The sequence below is a fragment of the Taudactylus pleione genome, unplaced genomic scaffold, assembly GCF_031769625.1.
Source record: "Taudactylus pleione unplaced genomic scaffold, aTauple2 ptg000332l, whole genome shotgun sequence".
In the NCBI taxonomy this organism is placed as follows: Eukaryota; Metazoa; Chordata; class Amphibia; order Anura; family Myobatrachidae; genus Taudactylus; species Taudactylus pleione.
Window position 1 is genome coordinate 3,141,480 of NW_028284733.1, and position 20,842 is coordinate 3,162,321.

At 39.7% G+C, this 20,842-nt stretch overlaps 1 protein-coding gene across 1 annotated transcript in view; it reads right to left on the bottom strand.

Moving 5' to 3' along the window:
* Positions 1 to 10,404: 10,404 nt before the first annotated feature.
* Positions 10,405 to 20,842, bottom strand: part of LOC148509091 (sialic acid-binding Ig-like lectin 13) — an 85,761-nt gene continuing 75,323 nt past the window's right edge. The window contains exons 8-9 of the mRNA XM_088443649.1: positions 20,243 to 20,317; positions 10,405 to 11,125 (exon numbers count right to left, since the gene is read on the bottom strand). Of these exons, the coding sequence (XP_088299775.1) occupies positions 11,063 to 11,125; positions 20,243 to 20,317 (138 nt within the window). The 3' untranslated portion in view covers positions 10,405 to 11,062. The remainder of the gene's footprint in view (positions 11,126 to 20,242; positions 20,318 to 20,842) is intronic.

The window sequence follows — 20,842 nt, forward strand, 5'->3', positions numbered from 1 at the left end:
GAATCTGTTTCATGCCAAAAGCTTGAAGATCTTTGGGGTTCCCCTCATGGAACTGCAGGAAATGGCTAGCTACAGGGGTGAGGGTTTTGAAATTGTTTCTGTCTGATCTAGCATGTTTAGTACTATTGGCATGCTCTAATAGTCTTATTTTAAAAGGTCTAACTCTACCCTCTTACGTCAGGGATACTATGGATGTGTTAACAAAACTTCATGATTTAGTTGTAATTCCAGAAACATGGATAGCCACCTATGATGTAGAAAGCCTCTATACTAGTATACATCATAGAAGAGGAATTGAAGCTGCCAGATATTTCCTGGATATGAGTAGAAATCAAGAACTCAAAACTTTCTTACTCTCATTATTAGAGTTTGTATTAACGAAGAATTTCTTTACATGTGATGACCAATTCTACCTCCAGGTTAGAGGCACGGCAATGGGCACAGCTTGTGCGCCCACCTATGCCGGCCTCTACCTGGGGTGGTGGGAATGTGAACACGTTTTTACTGAGAGTCATGAAAAATACATGGACCATATCTTAATTTACCTGATATATATTGACGATATTCTGGTACTCTGGGATGGCGAACAAAAACTTCTGGAAGAAATTATAGGCATATTAAACAACAATAGCCTGAATCTAAAACTTACGGGAGAAGCGAGTCAATCTACAGTCAATTTTTTGGATCTGACTAACAAAATTAATGAAGATGGACATATTATCACAGACATCTTCAGAAAAACAATGGCAACTAACAGCATCTTGCATTTTGACAGCTCTCATCTGCCAATGACCTTGAGAAGTATCCCTAAGGGAGAGTTATTGAGAAAAAAAAGAAATTGTACAGAGAAACAAACTTACTTGGAAAGAGAGGAGCAATTATGCACGATATTAATTCGGAAGGAGGAACCAGTAAGGTATGTAGGAACATTTAACAGCAGATGGAAGGACATCAATGATATCTTACAAAGACACTGGCTGGTTCTTATGATAGATCATGATCTGGCAGCTATACTTCCTAAAAGGGTACAAACCAGTTGGAAGTGGTCCAAGAATCTTAAAGATCTCCTGGTTCAGAGTCATTTAACATCCGTCAAGAGATCAATATATCCCACTAAAGGCTCTTTTAGCTGTAAGTGCTGCAAAGCCTGTCAATACATGATTCCAACTAAATTTTATCGAGACACCTCAGGCAGGAAATGGAATATCAATAATTATATTAACTGTAACTCTGCAGGAGTTGCTTATCTCCTGAAATGTCCATGCGACAAAATATATATTGGCAAAACTATTAGACCTCTTAAAATAAGACTATTAGAGCATGCCAATAGTATTAAACATGCTAGATCAGACAGAAACAATTTCAAAACCCTCACCCCTGTAGCTAGTCATTTCCTGCGGTTCCATGAGGGGAACCCCAAAGATCTTTGAGCTTTTGCCATGAAACAGATCCAACTCGGTGTGAGAGGTGGGGATCTTGATAAAGAACTCTTGAGGTTTGAAACTAAGATGATTTTTTTGATGTGAAGTCTACATCCCAACGGTCTCAATGAATTCAACAGTTTCTTACCATTCCTATAAAATATTGGAATGATGTCAGATAATATGTTGAAAAGACCAATACTTTCTTCTAAACTCAGATACAGGATAACTTATTATGCAGCTCCTATAATCTTGAAACAATAATTAGAACTTTTCCATGAATCAAGTCTTGGGGTTTCTTCTCAATTTTATTTAGAATAAGATAACAACAAAAAATTTCTCCCCCCTCTTTTCTTCTTTCTTTCTAATTATATATATATTTTTTAAATATTTATGGAACCATTCATGAATATTTATATATGAATTATTCTATTTTGGTTTTCAACTATTATATGTTAAAATTAAATATATTTTATTTAGATCACTTATTCACCTAAAACTTGATGACTATAAAATCCTAGGTCACATCATCACACGAGATTATTTTATTTATTTTAACCATTTTCTTTATCACATATTTTTTCATCACTCTCTTTTTTTAGGTTATTAACCCTTATTCTTTTAATAAGGGTGACCCTAATCTTCATATTTTCATTATCACCTCCACCCAGTTATTTCTTAAATATTGTCGTAAGCCACTCACTAGCAGTATTTCCAATTGTCACTTAATCCATTTTCTGTCAACATTTCTGATTGGTGCTATACCCATTCACTAGCAGTATCACTGCTTGGCACCTTATCCATTAACTATTAGCTGTCGACATCCCAGCTATGTACTTCACCTATTCACTAGTTATCTCCTTGGTGTGCATCTTATTTATAATTTTAATATTGTCTTTATTTTATTCTCTTACATGTTATTGTTCATCATACATTCATAATGTGATATTTATACACTGCACTCTTTTACTTACTTATTTATTTTTCACATTTAACATGTTTTCAACATTCTCCATGAGTATATATGCTATATGTTTAATTAAAGAATGAATTACATATTTTCTTTTTAGATCGGATATCCATCTGTCTGATGGAAATATGACAGCATTATAAACAGTAGTTATCCAGATTTCTAAACATATCTTTTGTCCATTATAAGTTTCTATATATAGCAGAGTGATTAGCTTAATATAAGATAAGTTATATAAATTATGACAGCTCCATGAACGGAAGCTAGATCAAATAAAGTAACCCCTTCACTCACCATTTGTTTCTACTGACATAGTGTGATTGGCTGAACACAGGACACATGGTGTGAATGTGGGTTTTTAACTGGTCTCCTATCTGGGAGCCTTCCATTGGTTATTGGCAATATGTGACTTTATTGGACCCTTGTGATAGGCTGGTCAGTATCAATATCAATCCACCACATGGCACACTCGGGTTGCCTTGAAAAAAGTTGTATATGTGAAATGTACGTTGGCATAGGAGTAGTTTTACTACTCTGCTGTGTCTCCCAGAATAATAATTTATTTAACTGTTATACCTATCCTTGTTTTGCTATAATGTTATTTAGAGGTTAAAAGCACTTGATCCATACACTCCAACATAACGTGTATGTCAGCAGTAATGTATACTGTGCCGTTTAGAACAAACCAGCAGTGATTTAATTGATACATCTTTTGTGTTATTTAGAGAGGCAATCACTCAATTTTTGCATGAAAACATAGCGCTTTTGTCAGCAGTGCGCTGTTTCAGCACCAACAGCACTTAACACATATTAATACGTCTAACATGACTTGCAGTGTCTTGCCCATCGCGACAATCGGGCTTGCGACGGAGACCCTGCGGTAGGGTCTCGCTGCCGCAAGCCCAGGAGTGATTTTGGCTCTATCAGAGCCAAAATCACTCCCACTGACATCACTACTGATGTCAGTGGGGCCGGCTCCAGACGGTAGGCTTTCCCATGGGAACGCCTCCGTCTGGCAGGCACGCCGCCGGCACGCCCACCAAAGGGGGCGTGCTGTCAATCAACATTGACAGCATGCCCCCTTTGGTGCGAGACCTGGAGTGACAGCTTGGCTGTCGCAGTCCGGGTCTCGTGCATGCGCACGACGGAGCTCCCTCCGTCGTGCGCATGCGCAGTGGGGGAACATCGACCCATTTGAGAGCATCCTTTGCTCGCGAACGGGTCTGAATGACCCCCTTAAATGTGCATGTCAGCAGCAATATAGCTGATTGATAACGCTGAGCTGATATATTGACCAGTGCTTTATAATTATGTTGCTTAATAAACAGCGTTTGACTCATAAAAACTTAAGTGTGCATGTCAGCAGCAATATAGCTGAATAATAAACCCTTGCTGTATCACAGATTCACTCAAATTCAATGTCACTGGGTTAGTATACTTAACATAACATACACAGTGCATGCTAATAGTATAGTGGCTTACAGGGATATCAATTCTGAGCCAATAAATTGCTCAATGCTTTATATTACTCTACACAGCTTTTGCATTTAATTTGTGTCCAGATTGTTATGGATAATGTCAGGTTTATTAAGAGATAATACTAATTATTCATACTCACAATTCTACTGACATTTCCTTAATAAACAGGGTCATTTCAGTATATGATTGTCTACACAATAGTGACACCTACTGGCCAAAAAATATGTTTTTACAATTACACTTGTGGTTACCGGAATTGTAACAATGTTTAATGACTAGGGAATTGCCCTATAGTGGATACTTTTTGTAGCACAAGCATCACAAGTCATTGTTTTTGATACATTACCTTCTATAGGCTGAATTATTTGCCTATCTTACCATCAGGATCTCAGTGTGAATTGGATGTATAATAACAACGAGGATTTAGGATAATTATTTATTTATTACTATTGGAATAATAACAACACTATCATTTATTTAATATCATTTTATTACTTTTAATACATATTTTCTTCATATTTCACGTTAGAAGTTTATTCACATTTTATAATAATGAATTAAAAGTTATATTTTATATTTATCTTTAAGTGCGCCAACGAAGAGGACATTTCTTCTTTTTCTTCTTGTGTCAGGATAACGGTATATAGGCTTGACACATCAACTGTAATGAACCAAAGATCATCAGGAAGGGTGTCAAACACTTTCAACTTGTTCCAAAGGGATGTGGTATGAAGCAAGAAATATGTATGGTTCTGTATCAATGGTTGAAGTATTGCATCCAGAAACACAGAAGAGGGTTGAAATAGCAATCCCCTGGCCGAGATAATAGGGCGGCCAGGGGGTGGCAGTATGCCCTTATGTATCTTCGGCAGGGTGTACATAACCGGTGTAATAGGAAATTGGGGGATCAGGATGTCAAATAAATCATCATCCACCACACATGAATCTTTAGCATACAATAATAGTTCTGTAAGCTCTTTCTTAAATTGTGGGGTTGGGTCACCACTTCATTTACAGTAAGTCTTAGAATCACTGATGTTGTTTCAGGATTTCATGGACCTATTCAGGGGTATCTTGCAGTACAATCAAGCCCCCCTTGTCCGCCGGACGAATTGCCAAGTTATTCTTAGATAGAGAGACTAGACAAGTTAGGATGTGAAACTGGACTATCCTTAATTTTAGATGTTACGTTCTGGTCCAGAGTCTGCATAAACGTCTTTATAGATGAATTATAGGAAATGGGGTCAAAGCTCGATTTTGCTTTCAGCTTTCTTAAATTTTCAGGAATAATCACTCGAGACGACACTTGATTCATCCGTTTTGTATTTTTAAAAAATAATTCTTACAAATGAAGTTGTCGTTGCAACTGGTATTTCTCAACCTGCCAGTCAATATCCACAAGCTGACACGAGGGGATAAATGAGAGGCCCTTTTTCAATAGGCTGGTCTCACTATTAGTCAATGTATGTGAGGATAGATTAAAGATTACATCCTCTGTGGTATCGGAGGTTGTTTTCCACATCTGACCCCTCAGGTTCTGCCCACCGAGTCTGTTGTAACGCCTGTTGTAACGGGCATGTGCCTGCGGGTAGTTACCCCTAAAGGGCCCGATGGTTGACATCTAGAGGCCCCTTTTGGTGCATCGGTATCACTGGCTGTACTGTATATCTCCTGAGAGGACTCAGTGTCCACAACAGTATTGGGAAATCTGTGTCGCCTAAAAAATAGTACCTTCCTCTCAAAGTTCTGTTGGCCACCTGCTAGACAGCGGTATACTTGATGTCTCTCATAATCCAACTCAACTTTCCGTAGTTTTTCCTTTTTTAATTTAATAAGATCTCTTTTGTATATGTTAAGTTGGTTCATGAATTTTTCAATCCAGTCCAAGTCCTTATCTGATTGTAAAGTGGGTAGGTGTTCAGTTTCAAAAACACCAATTTTGTCAACAAAACTATTTAACCCTTTTTTTGATTGTTCAATTACTAATATAAGTAGGTCATATGAGCATTTATTCAGTATTGCAACCCACTTTGTACAAAAAACAGGGTCGATGCGGCTGATCGTGGGGCAGTTTCTGACCCTGAATCCCCGAGGGATTTTTTTAGTTTTGTAATAATCACTCAATTAAATTCCATGTAACTTAAAGTAAATTTCTTTTTTCTTTAAGCATAGAAGATCATGAGAAATCACATCAGGGGTGTGTATTTCACATACATCATCCAACACCTCCTTATACAGAATATCCTCAGCCTCAGACTCAGAAGAGTTAAAAGCATCACCCACTGGATAGCTTGCAGGATTAAATAATGTTTCAGTCATATCACTTTGTGATTCTGCCATAGCTCAATGGGGTTAATGCTCACAGAAACTCCTCACAGACATGGCAAAAAAATTGTGAATAAAAACAGTGCACTTTAAACAAAATCCCAGATACACCAAAAGTACACAAATAGGAGTGAAGACTTAAACATCCAGACGCAAATCCCAAAAGAGGAATTTCCAGGTGCCTTGTCAGGGGTAACCATTACACCCCAGGGTAACTCCAATACAGTACAGCACAGGAACGGCACTTATAAATAAACTGGTTCAACTTTACTGGGTGCCTCCAGGTTGTCAAGGTGCGGTACTTACGGTTTGGAATAACTTGATGCAGGCGGTAAAGATGTTAACGTTTCAGTTTATAACTGTCTTCAGAACATACAAAATACAATGAACAAACAGTCATTAAATACCCATCACCATTCACCATGTGTGTAATCAATACACACGTCTGTCAAATATAATACATGTGTGTCAAATACGACAATAATCTCACCCCAAAGATGGAAAGTATTTCATATATCTTATATAGTGTCGTATTTGACAAACTCTGTCTGGTCTGTATCTGTTTATTATGTGATACGATAATCATATGATGCGTTCCGATAATGCTGGAATCTCTAGGTGTGTGATTGCATTTGTCATTTACTAACAGGCTGGTGTAAGGCTGTTGTTGTCATTTGAACCATGTCTGTCTATATTGCTGGATCAATGTAGCAATATTTTGCTTGTTTTATTTTTACCTGCACTGCAATTATAAACCTGTTGTTATTTTCTGTTGAGTAGCGACGGCTGTGGGTGAGTCACGTGGTGTGCGTCGTTCTGTATGATGTCATCAGGAACTGCCTGATGCAAGTAACAGGTGTGATGAGCTCCTGATTGCAACATGCTGTTGATTACACACATGGTGAGTGGTGATGGGTATTGAAGGACTGTTTGTTCATTGTATTTTGTGTGTTCTGAAGACAGTTATAAACTGAAACGTTAATATCTTTATCGCCTGCATCAAGTTATTCCAAACCGTGAGTGCCGCACCTTGACAACCTGTGTATATATATATATATATATATATATAATTTTTTTTTCCTTTTACCTAAATCCTCTATTTGTGTGTTTCAAATAAATGTTTGTCATTACTTTAAAGCTACAACAATCTGAACTTTTTTCTATGACCACATGTTCTCTTTCCATTTAGCTGAACACTTTGAGTACAGAACACGACTGCCACTAGACAATTTTGCTCAAAGAGCCTGGAGATTCACAAAGGTAAGAGAGTGAACCAGACAAGTGTGAAAAGATCTGTAGAGAGGCAGTAGGTGTATAAAATCTCAACCAGATTGGATCATCGCCTAATAAGTTTACATTAAAAAAAATAATAATAAATTGAATAGGCCCTATTGAAATAAACTATAAGGATATTGGAAGTCACCATCGAATAAAAAATCATATGATTAATATTGACATCAATGGGATTCACGAGTTTATTAAGAATCGTGTTGAACATCAAAACCGAACTCGCACCAAAATCGCAATGCTGGAGCACAGAAAGGGTTTAAAACTCCAACACACCTGATGCTCCTTGCTCCTGATACCGGACAAAATTGTGCAGGCGATAGGCCAGGGGTGGTGGTTAGTATTAGGGTGCCAGGATCTGGAAGGTCCACAGATACTGTAACTGCTCACTGCAGGAATGCTAGGACATTTATTTTTATGTTGTTTTATGTTGTTTGCTTATTTTCTGCTATCATGTCATCATCGAACCAAAAATCAAATGATTAATATTAACATCAATGCGAATCACAAATTTACTTATAATCGTGTTGGACAACACGACCGTACTTGTATCAAAATCGCAATGCAATGCATGAAATTTATAGACTAAAAAATCAGAAGCGTGTTTGCATGTGCAAACAATTTCGATTAAGACAGTCTCAATTATGATGCTTAAAAAGGCCGCTCAACTCAGCTGCAGAACTGTCTGTGATTCTAAACTTGGCTCAGGCAGGCATTTCTGTCATGTGGGCAAAGGCACTTGTTTTATGTGGATTGTACCAACTGACTCAAAGGGCCCAGGAGCAAGAAACAGAACAGAGGAACCAGCAGGTAGAGAAGCTGCAGAGCTTACGTAGGTCTAGGTTATTACGTGGTTGGTTAAATCTCAATGCAGTGTCTGATGAAGAAGGTATCCAGATGTTCTGCCTCAATTCAGCTTGAGCCAGATACTGCATGATCATGAGCCATATCACACCTACAAAAACTGCTCAGAAAGGAAAAGAACATAGATAACGTGCAATGTCGCTAGTTCCCATGTGTCAGAATCCTAATATGAATATGACTGGTGCAGCTGTCAGAATTAGAGAGGTGTGCACTCCTCCCAAAGCATGTGTGAAAATGTAGGCTATGACTGTGCACTCAATAAATCCAGTAGGTCCATAAAAATACAATTTAAAAACAATTTATTTAAAAACAGAAACAGAAACCTATACAAACGGCTGTTATGTACTTTTTTGCTTACTGAGAACTTTCACTCAGTGATGGGGGGAGGGTGGTTGGAATATCGCAAGCCATCTTCTCCTGCTACCTGGCCAAGTCCTAGCTGCACTCAAGGACCCCTTTTCTACACCTATATCTGCTTCCCTACAAGGAGTCACAGTGGCATGGATGTTAGCTTTATGTAGCATCTCAGACATGCCAAATGGGTACACACATTTGGCAGAGACCAGCTATGGCTAGGCCCCACAAATACTATACCTAATTTGCCATCATGGGAATTCGACAAATGAGCAGGTGATTTTTGATGCAAAAAAAAACAAATCATAAGTGTCGTGGGCTATCCTGGCTCATGTCATGATGCCTTTATCCACAGTCAGTCATCCCTAAGTTCAAAGCTGGACAAATCTTTGGAAGGATGGTTGCTGGGTATGTACAGATTCCTAGGGCTACATTGTCAATATATACAAAAACATTCTAAATGCTCACCCTATTACATTTGGCCCTTGATGTGCGAGTTTCAGGGCATTCGGGATTTGTGAATTCATGTGTGATTTAGGGTCAATTTGAGTGAACTCACACATGCTACAACACATTGAGTATCATCATCCAATGCCAATAGTCATGCAAGCACGTTTCTAATTAAATTTGTGATTTGCACAGAAAACATTTCATTGAAGAGCTGCGATTAGGGATTGCACGCAATTCTTAGTAAATTTACCCCTAAGAATTAAAAATTAAACCTGCCCCGTTTTCTCCTCCCAAATAATAGTAAAAAGTAAAGAAATCTTATAATTTTAGCAATAGATGATATCTCATAATGAGCATCTTCGAAGACACTTAGGACCTCATTCAGAGTCGGTCGAAGCGGCCGCACGGTCGTATAGAAAAAGGGGCCGGATATGCTAATGATGCACACGCATGTTGCGTCCCTAAGGTTGGATCGTTAGCTGGCCGACCAAGGGGTGGATGCGGTCGGATCGCTAAAAATACGCCCACATCTCGTACACGTAGCACGTCATCTCCAGCTACATAAGGATTAATCGCGAGCATCGTATACCATCGGAACTGGTCGTAGAGCTAAAGGTTGACCTTACCTTCTCTTAAGCACTACGATCAGGTCAGTGTAAAACCTCCTCTGTCACGTGTGCCATGACACTACTTTGTTAATTATGCACTCCCATAAAACGCCGTTCACATAATGAGGCACACCCCCATTTTCAAGCACCTTCCCATGTTACCACCCACAAACGCCGCAATCTGTCACTCAAACTACCGACCTGGCTGTGTTCAAGGAGAGATACATTTCTGATCGTAGCGGCTAGTTTGCGCACGCGCATTGCGAACTGTAGGCATGCGCAGTTTAGCGAACATCGGCTGCGTACGACCGTGCGGCCGCTTCGACCAACTCTGAATTTAGTTCTTCAGGTTGTGTGAATCCTCATATTTTTGTTTTCAATCTAAGCTTAGAAATAACCAGTGTGGATGCTTCTCCAGTTGGAAATACCAGTGAGGAAACTAATAAATTACTTTGGGCCAGCACTGTAGTCACTAGTGTGCATTATACACAAGGGACTGCAATCTCAAGATGAGTTGCTGGATTGTCTTGCTTGTAGTTACAGGGATCAAATTGATCTTTAATGGACAAAACTCATGACATTAAAAAATGTTGTTAATACGGATGCAATATGTACTATCTATATCTATTCTTCGCTTACTGCCACCTTCACTATTTTCATCGGTAACTCTCCCATGCCGAAATTAAGAGTGTTGCAGAAAAAAGTAACAACATTCTTAACATTCCATCTCAGTCTCAGTATGCAGATTGTGTTGGGTTTACTTAAACGTTTGTGCACTTTATTATTTTTTGATACAAAGTAAATAGATATGACTTTTACTGCAATATGGTTTGCAGCACAGATTTATATAACACATACTTGCCAGATGAGATCTGGGGGGTGAGTGGGCATCAAGATGGCGTGATTGCATCTTAACGGCCCTGTCCCCAATTTAGCAATGTCGCAATTGCAAGCATTATGAAGTAGGAGCGGGGCCACAATGACGCAATTCTGTGCAAATTGCGCTATTGGCCGCGTAGAATGCCACTTCACTTGAGTTTCGGGAGCCTTCCAAACATTCCGGGTTAGTAGGTAAGAACGATAATAACATGTAACATCAGTGTATGTAGCCTGTTGCAAAGTTACAAACTACATGGAGAGATAAAAATGCACGGTGTATAGGTTTTGACAATAGTTATAAGAAAACTTGCAGTACAGATATTCTAGTAAACATTATGACAGCATTTAGGAAATAAGTGCACTCATTGGGTAATTGTTTTATCTGTTTAACACAATTTAAGTCAATGCAATTGTGTTGGAAAAATTCAGATTGTCTTCTGTATATTCACATAGTCTGACATTGCAGCTTCATCATCTACTCTGTTAGTCTGCAAAAAGAAGCAAAGATAAATTGATTTACACTTCACAGAACTGTGTGTTTAGATGCACATACAGACATATTATATATAGGTTTTTTTTGTCAAAGATCAAATTTATACTTTATTCATAATATAAAGGAGGTATAATTTATTAAATATAAATTAATTAAATGAGTATACTGTACAACAATATAAAACACTATACAATACTATACTAATAGCAATTAATAGTAATTTCACAAAAGCTAATATTTCAACACAACAAAAACAATTGATTGTGACAGATATGTCCTCTTGCATCTATTCTGCGTATGCGGAAAATCGCTCCACGAATGGTGCAAGGTGCACACCCACGAGTGGATATGCGCACTTTGTTTGCACCCGCGACTATGTAGCATTGCATGGTGCAATCACAGTGTGCGAAATAGCATATGCAGCTGCAGGTAATCACATTGCCTGATGTGTGCACATGTTTGTAGCGTGATCGGCAAGGATGCAAGAGGACACATCTGTATTCTCATTCTAACTGGTGTCGCAGAAAGTGTTTTAAATAAAAAGCCTGCCGATGAGTGTGAAAGGAAACATGGTTTCCTAGACACCACTGGCTTGCAGGGACTACATGGGTACGGCACGGCAGCCGTCCTTCTCAGTGGATATTCCCGGCTGTAACACGACGACCGTGGCCATCTGAAAAGAGCCACCCGCTTCCATGATTAATTGCATTTTGCAGCCGGCAAAAAAACAAGCGTTTTTTTGCCGGCTGGCCATAACCGGCAGGTATGAAATAGGCCTTATAGTGCACTTTCCTCTGTGGGATCATTCATTTTCATGTAGCAGAAAGAGAATTATAACATTGTAATCTATCTGTAACATCAGTGTTACTGTTGCCAATTATTGGTGTTCCTGTTACCTAGTTTATTGGCCATTTCATTTGAAAGAGAAGTGAGATGAGAAACCACATATATTCCTTTATATTTTTTTACAATGTAAAAGGAAGAAATACAAGTGAAAGTTAGATTTAGGATTGTTTAGTTTGTCCCATTACTTTTGGCCCCTTAAAAAGTGGGAGGCACATATAGAAACCATTGTAATTCCTACACCGTTCACCCGATTTGGATGTAATTACCCTCAAATTAAATCTGAAAGTCTGCAGGTAAATCACATCTTGTTTGTTTCATTTCAAAGCCATTGTGGTGGTGAATAGAGGCCAAAATATGAAAATTCTGTCAATGTCCCAATATTTATGGACCTGACTGTATGTGGGACGGCTATGACACAAGATAGGTACCTGACTGACACCGTGGTCCAGTTGCAGCCCCATGTCTCTGTCAGCAATGTCAGCTGCCGGATGATTTTTGAAAAAAATCCAAGAGAGTAGTGAAATGCGCGAATGGAGCTATCACTGTGACCAGTGCTACTGCTGTTTAATCCAAGGTGGACATTGCTGCTCACCGCAACCACCAACTTATGCGCACAAAGGTGTTGGCACAAACCAAGATATAGGGGCCCATTTATCATTGAATATTTGAGGTAAAATCCCCGAAAACACACGTTTTCTGGGGCTTACCTCAAATATTAAGTATCCCCCGGATGTATCAAGGAGTGACCACAGCAGGTATCCCCGATACCTGCTGCGATCCCTCCAGTCCCGCTGGCAGCTGCTTCTCCCATAGGTTTCTATGGGGGATGCGATGTTGCCAAATGTACCAATATCCGAAATGCGAAGCATTCCCGATATTGGCCCCAGCAGCTAACGCCATCAGAAGATAGTGTTAGCCGCTGTAGCCTATGGGTACTTACCACATATCAGACAGTGGAGGGATCTCCCAGAACCCTCCACCGGCAATGGGCGCCCCTCATGTGCAGTCCGCGGGACTGCGCAATGGCAGCAGCCCCAAATGCACTCTGGCCACATCGCAGGGAAGGGTTCCTTTCAGAGCCTGTCACCCAGCATGTGCCAGATAATACATCCAGCTGTTATGATCGCATTTTTCAATGTGATCATGGGCAGTACTGACATGCCCTGAGCACATTGCAAAAGCAGTCATTAATAAATGGGCCCCCTAATCATCTGGCAGCTGAGATGTTGAGCAGTGCGGTGGAGCTGACATTGCTGACAGAAACGTGGGGCTGCAACTGGACCGCGTGGTCAGTCAGGTACCTGTCTCGTGTCATAGCCGTTACTTTGTCCCACGTATAACATATGGACTTTGCTGCCTATCTTATTGCTGTTTGGAGTATCGTCTCAGTGGATCAACTTTTGTACATCTAGCACTCATAAAATGATCTAAGGGAGATCATGCACACTACATATACCAGCCTAATGCCGGTACATATCAGCCAATTCACTGGATATCAAACACCTGGTGTGTCAGTAAGCAGTGAGCATTGAAGCTTAACTTTCTATATTTTTAACCCTAAAGCTGGCCATACACCTGCATGATTTCGGGCTGATTGCCTGATTTTCGACGAGTCATATGATGGATCTTGTGAAAATCGTGTATTTATGAAGTAAGATAAGATCCGATGCGCGCTCCCTCAGCTCCTTAAATTGGATCTTATGATCAGATGTGCAGCCCATATGTTCCATCTTATCGTGTGCAGATCGTGCCATTTATTTTGTTCATGTGATCCATCATGCGCCAATTCAAGTCATTTCAATGACTGTTTCCCTAATGAGCGTGTGAGGCACACGATCGATCGTACAACTGATCATTTGCTTTGAAATAAAACAAATATGCTGCCGGGATTGCCAGGGAGCTCCAGGGAGTCGGATTGTGAATCGGAACGTATGCTGGTCATGTAGGTGTATGGCCAGCATAAGATTTCCACAAGTGGATTTACTACATCGAAATGTAGATACAATATATCATTTATAGGAGTTGTTACAATAGCTTTAGCATTGTGCTGAATGTATTTCCTAGAAATACATTTTATAATGCTATATATTTTATTGTGTGTCTAATAAATGTTTATTTATTATTCAGAGATGCTTTTTACTGAGATCAATTAAGCACATTTAAATGACATAGAATCAACAGCACAACTTATTTCTTTTAACTTTTGTATTTGTAGTTGTATGTCAGACTAGTTCTGCAGTGCTGCTGATTGTGTAAGATAATAATAATGTATTCATTTGATAATTACAAATGCATATATTTTTGTAATAATCTATTTACACCAATTTTTTTTAAATCACCACAATTGTGTTTCATGTGCGCCTGGTGTAAACTGAGAACATCAGTATTACTGGCAAGCCTCAGTTTATTTATACAAAGTCTTTTTCTGTGGTTACTTCATCTGTACATACTAATGGTTTCAAACCCAAATTCTATGCAGACCCGACTCCGGTGTGAACGTCGCCGAATCGGGAATATCCTGGGTCGGCGCTGGCTAAATTCCGGGTCTGATCTGGATAGGATCCCAGGGCCTGATTCAGAGCCGCTCGTAAGCGTCCGCTTGTTCGCTCCGAGTGATGTTTGCACATCTGTGCATGAGTATGGGTTGTAATGCGCATGCGCCAACCAGTCAGTGCGGTCGGAAATCATGTGCTCGCAAAATAGTGAATGCCTGCTAATTTGAGTGACAGGATGAGGCGTTTGTGGGTGGTAACAGGGGAAGGTGCTTGAAAACGGGGAGTGGAGATCCGAACGCAGGCGTGCCAAATGGTCAAAACGGGCGTTTTAAGGGTGTGCATAATTAACAAAGCAGCGTCATCGACCACGTCACTTGGTTGTCTTTTAGCCTGAACTGCTCGCATGATTGTGGTAGGAAAATGCTACCACAAGAATAGCGAGCAGTTCATACGCCTTTTGATGTACTCAATTATTCTAATAAATAGCGGAGATGACGTATGATGCGAACGGCCAAGGGGTGTCTTTACAAAATAGGGAGCGCATGTTTCAGACGCTCGCTCAGACATAGAGGCGTCAACAGACCGCAAAGAGCGAGCGCTCAATTTAAATAGCCAGCCCCATTTTCTGAACGAGCGAGCGCAAATTGCGTCCGGCTCTGAATCAGGCCCCCAGTTCCAACTCTTGGTCAGACCCCGAATTTGGGTGGAAAAGGGGTATTATTGATGCGTTAGTTCACGGGGTGCTGTGTATTTATTTATTATTGGCTGCCAATACATTAAAGGCTTCATGATCACAGTGTAATGGCGGCCTGAGAAATGCACAGGGGTGGTAATATATGTAGTGCAGATTCCGCATTCTAATACACGCTTCCCTCATAACAAGGAGGGTGCTATTAATTAATAAATACACAGCACAATGTGAACTAACACATTAATAAGTTTGAGAATTTGGGTTTCAAACCCCCATTATGTACAGATGAAGATCACACTGATTTAAAATAAAAGGTTATGACATATTAAATGTAATATAAAAAGGTATTTCTTCCTTTTACACAGTAAAAAAATATAAAGGAATATATGTGGTTTCTCATCCCATTTCTCTTTCAAATGAAATGGCCAATAAAATAGGTAACAGGAACACCAATAATTGGCAACAGTAACACTGATGTTACAGATAGATTACAATGTTACAACTCTCTTTCTGCTGCCTGAAAATGAATGATCCCACAGAGGAAAGTGCACTATAAGAAGATATTATTAACTTATGATATCAAATAACTGCAAAATAAATGGAATAATATATTTGCTTATGGAAAGGAAGTTAATATAAAACATTAAATGTATGAGTACAGTAGATTATTTAAATAACCGAGCTTGTGAGGGATCGGACAACATATAGTGAATAAATACATTGAACGATACTGACTCAGTGGTTTGTTTAATTACTTTTTAAGAACTATGGCCCTCATTCAGAGCCGGACGCTCTGAGCAGAGCGCTCGCTCTGAATGAGGGCCGTCCTCCATAAAAATGGAGCGTCCTCCTGGACGTTCGTATAGCTGTGGGTCACCACCCACAGCTCATACGAGCGAGCAGGATGATGGTCGCGATGGTCTTGACCATCGTGACCATCGCCAGTGTGACCAGAAGCCTGTGTTCGGGGTTTTCGACCACAAGCCCTGGAGTGATTTTGGCTCTATCAGAGCCAAAATCACTCCCACTGACATCACTAGTGATGTCAGTGGGCCGGCTTCAGACGGTAGGCGTTCCCTTGGGAACGCCTCCGTTTGGGAGGCACGCCCACCAAAGGGGGCGTGCTGTCAATCAACATCGACAGCACGTCCCCTTTGATCAGACACAACGTGCAAAGGAAAGTCCTTCGCTCGTCGCGTCTGTCGCATGCGCACGACGGAGCTCCCTCCGTCATGCGCATGCGCAGTGCACACCATCAACCCACTTGCGAGCGGACAGCCGCTTGCGAGTGGGTCTGAATCAGGCCCTATGATCTCTTTTTTTTACACATTTTCTCATTATCTATTTTTTCATGATCTTAACAATTAATAAATAAAGGTGACATTTTATGATGATTGCAAATTAAGCAGAGACTAATTTTTTTGAAAGTCCCTGGAGTGCACCCTTTGTTCTTCATTTTATTTAAATCATATTCAGTGAGCAAGTTAGCACCATTCCTTCCATAGGAATTACTGCCAATAATTGGAATAGTATTATGTTTGAAAATATTCTAAAATGAAGGTTGTTGGGAGAAAAGGGAATAATATAAAGTCTATGTACAAGGGAACCAGTGCAGGATTCTTAAAACCCCAATAATTGAGTCACAGAAAGTGTAACAATGTACCTGATGCAGTCTAGAACTGTGGGCTCTCAATATCTAGAATTAGTGATTTTCTTGATATCATATAATGCCTAATCATACATTCTTACCAGATACTGCATTGTGAAACTGATCTGCTTCCCACAAGTGTGCAGCCTTGTGTATGACAATGTACGAGCTGCACCTCTGATAAGTATGCTAGCCAATAATGTTTACTGTTACCATTAGTATATGTAACACTTATCAGTAGCTTGTATTCACTGGCTACATGTAAATGATTGAATGTGAGACATGAAAGAAACAGGGTATAGGAAGTATTGTGGCAAACGCATGTTAGATCTCCCCTGGAAAAGACTTGAAGCAATGATTCTTCTGACACAGAAGTCCATCAGGTCTTAGCTGTGCACAGTAAATTGTTTCTTACCTAGCAACAGAAGCTGAAGTATATGACTATTCCTCTTATTGAGAATAATATTTACTAACTTACCTTGATTTAATTGTAGTCTTGAACTTGTATTTATTATAATAAACCAGCTCTTAACTAAGAATTGTGTCTAACAGATTTTTAAACAAAATCCCTAAACTCACTGAACATTTTGAGACTTAGGGGGTCAATCCAATTCCATTCTATGATCTCACCAGTGCGAGTCATCATGGCATTGGCTGCACTTTACGGCAGCCTGGCTCGCCAAATTTTGCTCGAAGCCATAGGGCAAAATTTGGCAAATTCAGGGTCGAGTCGGGCTGTGAAGGGTGCGATGTTCCAGTCTGTTGCCAGCGTTTTAAAGTCATTGTAACAGCACATCGCACCCTTCACATGGAATAGGATTGACCACAGTTTTATTTTTGTACTGTACATGGGCTTAATTTTTTTAACTTAATTGACATAAATGCACATTGACTACAGAAAATAGATGAAACAAGTAAAAAAATAAATAAATGAAATGTAAATCCAAATATAGTATACATTCACAACAAAAGACTACTATAGATGCACTCACTTACATCTTTGCGATTCATGCTGCAAATGTGAGCATGCATTGCGCCATGTGGCTGCATATGTTACAGTACGCTTTGGATCACACTGTGATTGCACCAAACAATCTTATGGGGTCACGGGTGCCCATAACCGTTCACTGGCACATGACTCGCACCATGCGCGCCGTGATTTACTGCACAAGCGGCAATGATGTAACTGGGCATATTTGTATCTGCTCTGTTCCTGTTTACCATATAGAAGATTGGTATCTCTACCCTGTATATAGAACTGCAAATATCCTTGTTGGGGATAAATAATAAATTCATTGTATAATGCTATGACGTAATATGATTGATATTGTGATTTCTAATGGTGTGTTTATTAAAATTTGTCAAAGTAACAGTTTAAAGTATAATGAAAAATGTATATGTAAAGTTATAGAAAATCAAGTGACTTAAACATATAAATCTAAATTAAGAAGAAAAGAAAAAAAAGAGGAATTTAGCTAATAAAAATATAGCTTCCTGATGATGGAGTTTTTAGTTTTTTGCATCTGATAAAAGTTTTTTTCCCATATAGAAATAGTGTAAGCAAGTGTTTCATTATACTTTGACAAAGACTTAATTAAGTAGAAACATGTTGAATGTAGACTCTGTGGATGAGAAATTATTGTCTGAGCTGGATCCACTGGCATAACTACTGTAGGTGCTATGGGGTCTGGCTTGCCTCTGGGGCCCAGCCCTTACCCTGCACCTAAGGTGCTGTCACATCCTCGTCTGCAACAGTGTGGTGTGTAGGGCAGGCTCTGCCTCAGTCTCTCCTCTCTGAGTGATACTGGGAGGAGGTGTGGCCATGATCCAGGGATGTCCCAGCAGGCTCAGCATAGCTCATCCCAGCATCAGTCAGTGAGGAGAGATGGAGCCGACTGGGAGAGGAGATGTGCCTGCCATGCACAGCACACTGCTGAAGGAGGATGCATCCACAGAGAAGAGGTTAGTCACAGAGGAGGTGGGGGGGGTTGCATGGGACCTAGGAGGGCTCATGAAAATTTTGCTATGGGGCCCCCTATGTCTAGTTACACCCCTGGCTGGATCAGTATGTGTTTGAGAGCTACAAATAGGTGTCCAGGAACTTCTATAATGACCTATATTAAACTTTCACATTCACATGAGATCTGATAGGAGAACTTGCTACTCCATAATACAAAACAATTGATTTTACATTTGATATGCGATGATTAAATGTTTTATGTTTTAAATGCAATAAATTACTTAAAAGGATCAGATATTTCTCTTTTTATATTTTGGATATATTGACTGTACATGTCAGGTTGATTATGAGTTGGAAACTTATCGGGCTGTTATTCACTATGGCTGCAGCATTCTACTTACTTTCAAATGCTAATGTAACAAACTGCCAAATGGTGTCTGGCAGTGCAGATATCTAATATAACATGGGCAAGGCAGTGACAGGTCAAAGTCTGGTAGCATAAATATACATTATAAATGAGGCACAGAGTCAGGAGGTCAGAGTCTGATTGTAGACCAATCACCAAATAAATAATGTTAGGTGAAGTGTCCTTAAATACTGCCAGAGCAATTCCCAATTAATGCTGGTCTGTGTTTGCTCCCCTGCGAAGTCACCTGAACTTCTGGCTGTTGCATTCTAACTACTGAAATCCCCCACACCTCTGTGTGGATGCCAAACTTTTCCTAATCAGCACTGTCCCAGTGGCACTGAATCTCACATGCAGGGTTCGAAACAGCTGCCTACTCACAGTGAACAGACCACCAATGATGAGATCATTTCCCTCTATGCTAACACAGAACATAAAAAGTGTATAGAAGCAACAAATATTGTCCATTAGAAAAGGGAATATTGTGTTTATAATTGAGCATATTAAGTTTATAATAAAAATCATTTTGAGGAGGAATTGTACATTCAAACTGAAGGTATGGCCCTGGGCACCAGATTTGTCTCATACTACATTCTCCTATTTGGGAATTTTGTTTTGCAGGCACCTCAAGTTATGGCTGTTGCATTCCAACAACAAGCCTCTGTGCAGATGCCAAACCTACTCCAAGCAGCACTGCCCTAGTGATACTGAATCTCACTTGCAAAGCCTGGAACAGCAGCCTGCTCACAGTGAACAGAACACCAAGGGTCTGATAGGTTTCCACTGATATCACCTTAGAACATGAAATGGGTATAGAAGCAACACACTTTTCTTTAGATAAGGAAGCACTGAGTTTATACTGTAATTGAGTGTTTTCAGTTTACAATACAAATCTTTTTGAGGATGAATTGTACATTCAAACTGAAGGTATGGCCATGGGCACCAGATTTTTCCTATACTACACTTTCCTATTTTGAATAAATGGCAGGAGTATTTTGTGTGGAATAATATTGAACATGGGGCAAGTTTGGCAGCATGTCAATTATAAATCTAATCACATTATTACCTTTAAAGTATCATACAGGTCTGTAGCATCTCTTTCCAGTAGATCAGTGTATGTGAATTCTTGGAGTTCTGCAGTCTTTGAAAGTTTATGTAAAAGAAATAAATTTAAATGTAAAAATTATGGAAAAGATTTGTTTTATAAAAATAAAAATTCTCAGGTTGAACACAAATCGACCAGATACTTTATACTCTCTGATTACATTAAATAAATTCATATATTAAATTTTAGTCAGAGATTGATGCATTGTATTTTGTGACAAACCGCATACATACACTTGGTTTGCTACTAGTCATTACATAATTTTCCTTTGATTGTCATGATTGATGGTGAGACTCATGTGGTAACATTATTTCCCAGGACATATGGACTTTACCCAATCATTGATTTATTGATGCTTTCTTTGGGCGGAATTCAATTGATTTCGCGGCCCTCATCTCCCGTCTAAAGTGACAGGAGATCACGGGCCGCTATTCAATTGTGCAAGCGTTTCACGCTGATTGCACCCAAAGTGGTCGGGTTTAGCCGCGTAAAACTGCTAACCCCGACCAAAGTGCTGGGCGCGATCGCGAAAAGTGCCGTTTGAGTGCCCAAACAGGACAC